Source organism: Elephas maximus, chromosome 3 (assembly GCF_024166365.1).
Source record: "Elephas maximus indicus isolate mEleMax1 chromosome 3, mEleMax1 primary haplotype, whole genome shotgun sequence".
Classification (NCBI taxonomy): domain Eukaryota; kingdom Metazoa; phylum Chordata; class Mammalia; order Proboscidea; family Elephantidae; genus Elephas; species Elephas maximus.
This window is the reverse complement of record NC_064821.1, coordinates 150,743,606-150,755,001: the sequence shown is the minus strand read 5'-3', so window position 1 is coordinate 150,755,001 and position 11,396 is coordinate 150,743,606. Positions and strand designations below refer to the sequence as shown.

Sequence of the window (11,396 nt, the reverse complement as noted above, 5' to 3'; positions counted from 1 at the left end):
CTCTGGACCCGGCGTCCCGCTCGTCTCTGCATCCTCTGACCTCCGGTTCTGGGTGCTTGAGCCAGCGACCGGCCTTGCCTCCCTGCCCGCGGATCTGGGGACCGGTCCACCTCCACAGCCCCGAGGCAGCCTGCCACGGTCTCAGCCTCCAGCCGAGCTCGCCTTCCACCCGTCAGCCTCAGCTGCAGCCCGGGGGCCGGCCACGTCGCCTCTGCAAGATCTCCGTGTCAGCTGTGGTTCTCCTTAGTCGGAGGTTGTCGCTGGGGCCCTCGAGATGTCCTACACGCTTCCGCATCTAGAGAACGGCTGGCAGGTGGACCAGGCCATCCTTTCCGAGGACAACCGCGTCGTCGTCATTCGCTTTGGACACGACTGGGATCCCACCTGCATGAGAATGGACGAGGTTCTCTATAGAATCGCCGAGAAGGTCCAGAGATTTGCCGTGATCTATCTGGTCGATATCACCGAGGTGCCTTGCTTCAACCAAATGTATGAGCTTTACGATCCCTGCACCGTCATGTTCTTCTACAGGAACAAACACATCCAGATCGATCTGGGCACTGGCGACAACAACAAGATCACCTGGGCCATCGACGACAAACAGGAGATGATCGACATCGTGGAGACGGTCTACCGAGGGGCGCGCAAGGGCCGGGGGCTCGTCGTGTCTCCGAAGGACTACTGCACCAAGCACAGATACTGACTCCTCCACGTGGCCTTGTGTCCTCAGCTCTCCTCCGACACACCGCCCTGAGGCTTTGCCAGGTCCACAGAAGGAATTCTCCAGGCAGGTGCCTGCTCCTTTGTGACCACTGGACAAAACTCAGTGCCAGAACACGCCACACAGTGATGCCTATCGACCTTGGGTTTGCCTTGATTCCCAATGATAAACGTGGCCACCTCAGAGTTATCATCTGAGGCCTATTCCAAACCTGGCGATTCAGCGTATTTGTGAATTTGTTTCCCAATAAAACTTTAAAAAAAAAAAAAAAATACCTATTTGGATTCCTATCACTCATTTATTCAATAAACATTTATGGAGCTCCCATTATGTGCTAGTCACTGTTCCACGTGCTACCAAGTGTACTCAGTGTGTTGTTTCCCCTATTCCAGTGAGGGGACACGGCCAATAATAAAACTCATAAACAAGAATATTACAGAGAATTAGAATAGGCTTCAACAGAATAATTGCGTGAATACTTTATATCAAGCTGTCAGCAAAGAGTTCTTTTGAGGAAACAACATTTAAGCAGAGATACAAATGAACAAAAAGAGCCTTTCTGGAAGGGGGAAAAGAATCTAGTCCTAATGCCCTGGGACTGGAGTGAGCTCGACTTTCTCTTGTTGTTCTGTATTCTACCTGACTAGATTGTAAACACTCAATTTATCAAATTGGGAAAAATCTGCTCCAAAAGACCTCTTTTAAGTGATAAAAGGCAAAGATGTCATCTTGAAGACTAAGGGGCACCTGACCCAAGCATCATATGCATGTGAAAGCTGTACTATGAATAAGGAAGACTGAAGATAAATTGACGCCTTTGAATTGTGGTGTTGGCGAAGAATATGGAATATACCATGGACTGCCAGAAGAAAGAATAAATCTGTCTTGGAAGAAGTACAGCCACAGTGCTCCTCAGAAGCAAGGATGGCAAGACTTCGCCTCACCTCCTTTGGACATGTTATCAGGATGGACCTGTCCCTGGAGAAGTACATCTTGCTTAATAATGTGGAGGGTCAGCAAAAAAGAGGAAGACCCTCAATGAGATGAATCGACACAGTGGCTGCAAGGATGGGTTCAAATATATGAATCAGAATTTCTCAGGAATTCTCTACAATCTCTGCCTTGGACAAGGCGACCACTATGCCTAGTTGTTCCAGCAGAAACCTGGCAGTCTTTCAAGACTTTGGTATTTGACCAAGATAATTTTCTTGGTAAACTGGCTATTTTCTATATGGTTCCCATATACCCACCCTCTGGCTGGGAGAAGATTATTCAAAATGACCACCCTACGGAGCCCTGATGGTACAGTGGTTAAGAGCTGGCTGCTAACTAAAAAGTCAGCAGTCCAAATCCGCCAGCTGCTACTTGGACATTGTGCTTGGTAATGTAGAGGGTCAGCAAAAGAGGAGGATCCTCAACGAGATGGATGGGCACAGCGGCTGCCAGGATGGGCACAACAAACAAAGCAACGGTGGCAAGGAAGGTGCAAGACTCGACAGTGTTTCGGTTCTGTCTGACGTAGGGTCGCTATGGGACAGAACCGCCTCCGCCGCACCTAACAACAGCACGAGTGTGAACTCTACAGTCAAGGAGTGGATGATCTGTCTCTAGGACGGGAAAGCAGTTTATTAAACTGACCCATTACCTCCTTCAGTCTTGTGTAAACTTTCTAAAATATGAACCAGAATTTCTCAGGAACTCTCTACAATCTCCACCTTGGATAAGGTGACCACTATGCCTAGTTGTTCCAGCAGAAACCTGGCAGTCATTCAAGACTTTGGTATTTGATCAAGATAATTTTCTTGGTAAACTGGCTATTTTCGATATGGTTCCCATACACCCACTCTCTGGCTGGAAGATCATTCAAAATGACCACCCTATGGAGCCCCGATGGTACAGTGGTTAGGAGCTACGGCTGCTAACTAAAAGGTCAGCAGTCCAAATTCACCAGGTGCTACTTGGAAACCCTGTGGGGTAGTTCGACTCTGTTTCATAGGGTTGCTATGAGTCAGAATCGACTGCACGGCAATGGGTTTGGTTTTTGGAATGGTTAATTAACTACCTTCTTGAGTATTATTTTTGTAACCCTTATTATGTGTGTATTTTTATTAAAAAGTTACACATATTCAATGAAGTAAATTTAGAAACCCTGAAGAAAAATTTTAACACCCAAAACTAAAATCAATCCATTATTTTCTGAGACATATGCTGTAATTTTTTTTTTTTTTAAATAAAAGCTGGGATTAGATTCCACAGACTGTCTTGAAGCCTGATTTATTCATTTAACAATACATTGTTTGCCAATAAATATTCCTCTACAATATTTGCAATGGTACATAATGAATGTACCATGATTAGGCAGTTTCAAAATCTAGGCTGTTTCTAATATTTTGGTATTATAAGCAATCTTGTGATGAGCATCATTTCCTCTATATCTTTCAACAGCTCTGATTATTTTCCAAAAAAAGCTTCCTGTGAGTGGAGCCGCTCAGTCCAGGTATATTCCTAAAGCTTTTAATACACATTGCCACCGACCTAACATTGATCCATCTAAGCCACATATTTAGTATAACCAAAGACCCCTTGGATTCCCCAGGCCACCTCTTTGAGGAAGATGGTAGGAACTTCAAATCCAATCCTTATTTCCTATTTGAACCTGTGAAATAACATCACCTCTCTATTCTTCAGTGTCTCCATTTGCCAAATGCAGGAAAAAGATTATGACTCTCAAAAGCACATATCACTTAAATCGAAGAATCCTTAGAAGCCAGGCCATCTTTACAGTCATCAGTCCTTCTGGAGAAGAGAGAACAGATTCCTTTTGCCTTCCAAGATACTTTCTTATGTTTGATTTTTAGGGCGAATAGGAACACCTTCTTAATCACACTTGGAAATTTACTAAATTCAGAACTGGGAACAAGGAACCAAAAGATTCCAGAACTAATTGTTGGAAACAGCAAACTATACCCATGGTCTAGTGCATGTGGGCATTTTTAGAGTGGAGGTCATAGGATGAGGCAGAGGGTTCTTCCCCGTAAATCTCAAGATCTTGGCCTGGTGTTGAATAATGGATGGATCAGACTTTGAGTTGGTGAGCTAGGCTGAACTTCAAATCCAGTCCATATTTCCTGTTAGAACCTGTGAAATAACATCATCTCTCTATTCTTCAGTGCCTACATTTGCCAAACGAAGTTACAGTACTTTTCTCAATGTAGTAAAAATATTATGACTTCCAAAAGCACATATTACAGGGAGGAGGCTTCTTGGTATTCCACTTCAGTTAAAACAACAACAACAAAAAAGCAGTGGCCACTGAGTGGACTCCAATTCATGGAAACCCCACGTGTGTCATAGTAAAACTGTATTCCATAGGGGTTTTTTTTTTTTTGTGGTGAAAATATACATAAAACCTAACCATCTTAATCAGTTAATCAGTGTTACTGAATTTCTCATGTAGAAATTGGCTGAACAGGTTGTGCAACCATTCTCACTATCCCTTTCCAGATTATTCCACCACCATTAACATAAACTCAGTGCCCCCCTCTTGGTCATCTAGTGCTGCTATAACAGAAACACCACAAGTAAAAACTTTAACAGAGAAATTTATTCTCTCGCAGTCTAGTGTGCTGCAAGTCCAAATTCAGGCCTCAGCTCCAGGGGAAGGCCTTCTTTTTCGGCTCTGGAGGAAGGTCCTTGTCATCAGTCTTCCCTTGGTCTATGAGCTTCTCCACACAGGAACCCAGGGTCCAAAGGACGCACTCTGCTCCCGGCACTGCTTCTTGGTGGTATGAGGTCCCCATGTCTCTCTGCTTGCTTCTCTTTTTTATATCTCAAAAAAGATTGGCTTAAGGCACTATCTAATCTTGTAGATCTCATCGACATAACTGCCACTAAACCATCTCATTACATCATAATGATAGGATTTACAAAAAAAAAAATTTTTTTTTTTTTTTTTTACAACACATAGGGAAATCACATCAGATGACAAAATGGTAGACAATCATACAATACTGGGAATCATGACCTAGCCAAGTTGACAGATTTTGGGGGGGAGGGGGCAGTCACGATTCAATGTATGACCTTCCACCCTTTGGCCCCCCAAAATTCATGTCCTTGCCACATGTAAAACATATTCACCCATCATATCATAGCAAAATTCTTAAGTCCAAAGTCCAAAAATTCCTCTTCATCTGTGGAAGTTATCTGCTTCCAAAGTACAATGGTGCAACAGCCACAAGGTAGATATTTCCATCACAAACAGGAGAAAGTGGAAGGAAAGAAGGCATAACAGGCACCAAGCAAGTCAGCAGAACACATTAGCCCTCAAGGCTTTGAAACTAATCCTCTGTTCTCTGAGACAATTCACACAATGGCCCTGCCCTCCAGACTCCTTAAGCAAAAATTTCCCTTTCCCCCACCCTCCCACCACTGGTAACCATGAATAATCTTTGGTTTCTATATATTTGCTTATTTCATGTAAGTGAGATCATGCAATATTTGTCTCTTTGCAAGTGACTTATTTCGCTCAGCATGGTGTTTTCAAGGTTCATCTATGTTGTGGCGTGCATCAGGACTTCATTTCTCTTTACGGCTAAGTAGCGTTCCATAGGATTTTCTATGGCTGATTTTTCAGAAGTAGACTGCCCTTCTCTGAAAGCGCCTCTGGATGAAATCAAACCTCCAACCTTCCAGTTAACAGTGAGCAAGTTAACCATTTCCACCACATAGGGACTGCCCATTTCTTAGTCCCTCATGAAAGTTGCCCACCCTTTCCCCCTACTTCCACCCCAGGCAAGGGAAGTTGGTGACGGGCGGTGCCAAAAAAGGTGCTAGGAGACAGGAGTGGTAGGAACAAAAGGTGCTCCAGTAACTGTGCAGAGGGCCCTTCCACAGATCTCACTCCTCCCCCCCCGCAAGTCCTCAGGCCACACTGGACTCACCGGCCTTTCTCTTCCTGGTTGATGGTGCAGTACCAGTAGAAAAGGCCGAACTTCCTCATCATGGTTGACTGAAGCCATTTACTTTGATGAAGAACTGGAATCCAGCTCTGGACTTTTTCCTTGCTGAGGTGACAAGATCTCAGAGGACGTGCTGAATATCAGTGCTTTGCCAATGCTCAGAGCTTCACCCCAGGGTTCGTAGGCCAGGAACTTCACAGCACCCTAAGCAGATTATCTGAGGGATGGGAATAAGGCTCCTTGACCAACACTCAGAGCCTTCTAGGAAATCTCAGTGGCCTTGGTTAATGAATTTGGATTCCTTTACAAAACCTCAGAGCTCCCTCAAGGAACATAGCCCTTACCGTACCCCCAAAGGGGCCCACAGTTTTCTTTTTCAGGTAAAGGTTTCAGGGGTTTGCCTCACCTGAGGAGCATAGCAGGGTGGTTCATCCAACTGCACGGCCACCATCTTGCCTTAAAAAGTGCCAGCTGCCCTCCTTTACGTGTTTTCACATCGACTATGTTCTGGGATTTTTTTCCTCAAAGCACAGCTAGTGGCCCTGCATGTGACCCCAGGTCCCGTGGAAACCACATCAACATCAGAGCTCTGAGGGAGGCCCCAGAACCTCATGTGTCATTGTGATCTCAGAGAATTGCTCCTCAGCGGGCTGACTGGATGTCATAAAAAAATAATTAAATAATTTGAACAGACTGTTGGGGTGTTTACCCAGAGCAGGCACTAACATCTGTCAGGCTTCACAGGGCAGGAAAATCTGATCTGAGTCACTGTAAAATGGGTCCCAGTGGGATCTGCGTGTAAACAGTGAGGCACAGGTCCCGCCCAAGCTCCCTAGCTGAATCAGAGAAGGCCTGGCCCTAGGAGGCAGGCTGCACCCCTAGACCCTGGCTGCCTCTCCTCTCCTGTGGGGGGCTTACTCCACTCAGGAGTTTACCCTCCTGCAGGAGAGGACAGAATGAAGCCTGCGTGTGGGAATCACGGGGATGGAGAAAGGGAGACAACAGGCCTTCCTTTGGAAGTTTTAATTTCACGCCTCTATTTCTGAGTGGATGCGTTTTTCCTGCATTTTCTTTTTCTTTGCTTTCTCTCTTTCCCACATTCAACTTGGGGTGCAGCAGTAAGGCAATACTGAATTACCCAATGAGCAGGTAAGCATGTGTTTAAGAAAACATCTGCCCAGAAAGGCAAGAACACCCCAAAAATTGTTTGAAAGTATCTGATATTTTGTCTACACCTACATACTCAGTGGTAGAATTCTCATCTTCCATGCAGGAGACCTGGTTTGATTCCTGGCCAGTGTAACTCATGTGCAGCCACACCCATCTGTCTGTAGAGGATTGTAGGTTGCTATGATATTGAACAGGTTTCAGCAGAGCTTCCAAAATAAGACTGACAAGGAAGGAAGGTCCATCGATCTAATTCTGAAAATCAGCCAATGAAAACCCTAGGGATCATAATGGTCCAACCCACAACTGACCATGGAGATGGGGCAGGACCTAGCAGTGTTTCTTTCAGTTGTGCATGGTGTCTCCAGGAGTCAGGGCTGACTAGACAACAGCTAACAACTGCAAAATATACATCATATGTACATACATAGACATACACATTAGAAAAATATCTTTGCTTAACCTATTGATGCTGACGTTGTGGTTTAATCAAATTTTTCTTTTGAATTACATGGGGTCCATTGGAAAAAGCACCATCGTCTTTTCACCTTTTTCTGAGTGCCTTCTGAAATCCTGTGGGCAATGTTGTTGAGTTTTGAGAAGCTGTGGTCGGGGTTAGTATGGGTGAGAGGAAGACAAGCTTTCAAACTCAAAGTCCTGTTTAATAACTACAGTAATATAAGGGACTATTGGTGGATGTGAGTGACGGCAGCTGCTTTGGGAGGCATTATAGTATAGGGCTAACAGCACAGACTTTGTGGTCACAGAGGCTAGGTTCAAATCCCAGCTCTGACACTTACATACTGCATGATCTCAGTGAGTTATCTGACTTCTCTGAGTGTCGGGTTAGTCATTGCAAAATGGGTGATTCTTAGGACTGAATGAGTTAAATGTGAGTAAACCACTAGATACATATGGTAAATATTCAGTGAATGGGTAGCTACTTTTTTTGACATACATTTTAAAAGCAATTCTGCTTTTGTATTTATAAATCATGCTCCTTTTAAAACTTTATCTTAAAAGGAAACTACTGGGATTTTTATTTATCACCTTTGGTTTTTAATACAGGAAAATCCTCTGAGGGCTATTAAATATAGCAACCATTAGACTAACAGTTTAAACCTCAATTCAGGTATAATTTATTAATTTACTCAGTTGATGAAATTATTGTTATCATCATGGAAGCCAACTAATCACACCAATTTCACCTATGATTAAAAAAAGAAGAAAGATCTAGAAAGAGTGGAAACACTTTCCTTATCAAGGCGCTTTTCATTATTAATTTGAGTTCATTTAGGCTCAGTGAAGGAAAAGATGGGAAGAGAAAAAAGCAGCTGACCCAAGGTTGAAAGAAGGCTAGGAATAGGAAGCTGGGGGAAGAGTTTCCATCTTGGAAAAGACTAAAACAAGAGATTTCACGGAAGTAAAGATTCACACAGGAAATGCCTGGAAACTGGAAAGCTTAGTGGAGGGCTCCCACAGGGTCCTAATCCCCTCATGGGGACTGATAACCCCCCATTGTGTTCAGGCCTAGAGCTTCCGGCAGGAAATCCCAGCTCCTGAACCAAGGATAAAGCTAGCATGGGAGCCGGCCCTGAGAGGGCATCTCACTGCCACTTCCCACTCTCCTGAGTAGTGTTGGGTTCAGGATCCCTTTCCCAGGCCCTCAGAGGTCAGAGAGGTCAGGGGCTGATGTGAGCCGGTGTGGAGCTGGACCTTTTCTGTGTGGGAATCAGTCATTAAAGCCAGGACTGGGAGTGGAGGTAGGGTGCTGGCTGAGGGGAGGAGTATGAGAAGGGTAAAGGATGAAAGGTGAGACAGAAGAAGGTAAGAATTTCAAGGTTCACAAGGTGGCTTATGCTCAGGGGACATAGTGAGGTCAAGGATCAGGGTAGAAGGTGATTTGAGGATTAGGGTAGGAAGAATTCTCTTTCCCCTAAATTTTAATTTTTGTCCTGGTTTTAACATTATTTTGGATGACAATTTGGCAAAGAAGTGAGGACAATATAGCTGACAAAATTTTTATTATAACTCCTTTTTAAAAATTACATTATTACTTTTGTCTTATTTAAAAATTTATAGTTATTGCAAAAAACTTGAAAATGTTTTTTAAAAACCACAATGAAGAAAGTTAAAACCACCTATATTTTTTGCATGGAGCTTGTATCTAGAGAGATTAAGAGCACAGGACCCTAGAATCAATTGCTTGCTTTGGCCTCAGTCTATCTGCCTTTGTAATCTGGGTGAATACTTTACCACTCTGAGCTTCGGTGTCTCCATTTGTGAAGTGAGGATAATGGTACCTGCATCGTCGATTGTTGTGAAGATTAAATGGGAAAATACTTGTAAAGGTTTATCACTATGTGGAGTATGTACTGAGTGTTCAATAAGTTGTTGTTGTTGGTAGGTGGCATCAAGTTAGTTCTGGCTTATATCCACCCTATATACGACAGAATGCAACACTCCCCAGTCCCGCGTTATCATTAATAATCATTGCTGTGTTTGAGCCCATCGTTGCAGCCACTGTGTCAATCTATTTCGTTTTCGCTGACTCTCTACTTTACCAAGAATGATGTTCTTCTCCAGGGACTTGGCCTTCCTGATAACATGTTCAAAGGTAAGTCTCACCATCCTCACTTCTAAGGAGCATTCTGGCTGTACTGCTTCCAAGACAGATTTGTTCGTCAGCCCCTGGTGTATTCAATATTCTTCAACACCATAATTCAAATGCATCAATTCTTCTTCAGTCTTCCTTATGCATTGTCCAGCTTTCCCATGCATGGGGGGTAATTGAAAATACTATGACCTGGGTTAGGTGTGCCTTAGTCCTCAAGTTGACATCTTTGCTTTTTAACACCTTAAAGAGGCCTTTCGCAGCAGATTTGCCCGATGCAATACATCATTTGATTTCTTAACTGCTGCTTCCATGGGTATTGATTGTAGATCCAAGTAAAATGAAATCTTCGACAACTTCAGTATTTTCTCCATTTATCATGATGTTGTGTTGTTTATTAGCCCAGTTGTGAAGATTTTTATTTTCTTTATGTTGAGGTGCAGTCCATACGGAAGGCTATATAGTCTTTGATCTTCATCAGTAAGTGCTTCAAGTCATCTTCACTTTCAGCAAGTAAGGTTGTGTCATCTGCACATTGCAGGTTGTTAATGAGTCTTCCTCCAATCTGGATGCCACGTTCTTCTTCATATAGTCCAGTGTCTCAGATTATTTGCTCAGTATACTGATTGAATAAGTAGGATGAAAGGATACAACCCTGACACACACCTTTTCTGATCTTAAACCATGCCGTATCACCTTATTCTGTTCAAACAACTGCCTCTTGGTCTATGTACAGGTTCAGCATGAGCATTCAGTCGGATCATCTTTCTTTGGAATGGGCACAAATATGGATCTCTTCCAGTCAGATGGCCTGGTAGCTGTCTTCCAAATTCCATAGCATAGACAAGTGAGCACTTCTAGCATTACATCCTTTTGTTGAAACATCTCTGTTGGGATTCAGTCAACTACTGGAGGCTTGTCACCAATGCCTTCAGTGCCGCTTGGACTTCTTCCTTCAGTACCATCGGTTCTTGATCATATGTCACCTCCAGCAATGGTTGAACATCGGTCAATTCTTTTTGGTACAGTGACTGTGTGTATTCCTTCCATCTTCTTTTGATGCTTCCTGCATGGTGTGATATTTTGCCTGCAGAATCCTTCAATATTGCAACTTGAGTCTTGAATTTTTTCTTCAGTTCTGTCAGTTTAAGAAATGCAAAGCATGTTCTTCTCTTTTGGTTTTCTAACTCCAAGTCTTTGCACATTTCATTATAACACTTTACTTTGTCTTCTCAAACCACCCTTTGAAATCTTATTTTCAGCTCTTTTACTTCATCATTTCTTCCTTTTGCTTCAGCTACTCTCCGCTCAAGAGCAACTTTCAGAGTCTCTTCTGACATCCATTTTGGTCTTTTTTTCTTTTCTGTCTTTTTAGTGGCCTTTTGCTTTCTTCATGTATGATGTCCTTGATGTCATCCCACAACTCATCTGGTCTTCTGTCATTGGTGTTCAGTGTGTCAAATCTATTCTTGAGATGGTCTCTAAATTTGGGTGAGATGTACTCAAGGTTGTATTTTGGCTCCCATGGACTTGTTTTAGTTTTCTTCAGCTTCAGCCTGAACTTGCATATGAGCAATTGATGGTCTGTGCCAAAGTCGGCCCCTGGCCTCGTACTGACTGATAATATTGTGCTTTTCCATCATCTCTTTCCACAGATGTAGTTGATTTGGTTCCTCTGTATTCCATCTGGCAAGGTCCATGTGTATAGTCACCATTTATGTTGTTAAAAAAAGGTGTTTCCAAAGAATAAGTCATTGGTCTTGCAAAACACTATCATAAGATCTCCTCTGTGAATGTGACACCGTTCCTCTTCAATTTGTCATTCCTGGCATAGTGGGCCATGTGATTGAGCGATTGAAAATGGCCAATACCAGTCCATTTCAGCTCACTATTGCGTAGGATATCTTTAAGTGTCCCATTTCATTTTTGACAACTT

At 43.3% G+C, this 11,396-nt stretch overlaps 1 protein-coding gene across 1 annotated transcript; it reads left to right on the top strand.

The window, feature by feature from the left end:
- Window positions 1–274: 274 nt before the first annotated feature.
- LOC126071746 (thioredoxin-like protein 4A) lies at window positions 275–703 on the top strand. Its single transcript, XM_049875983.1, has one exon. The coding sequence runs from the start codon at window positions 275–277 to the stop codon at window positions 701–703; it is 429 nt and encodes a 142-aa protein (XP_049731940.1).
- Window positions 704–11,396: the final 10,693 nt, after the last annotated feature.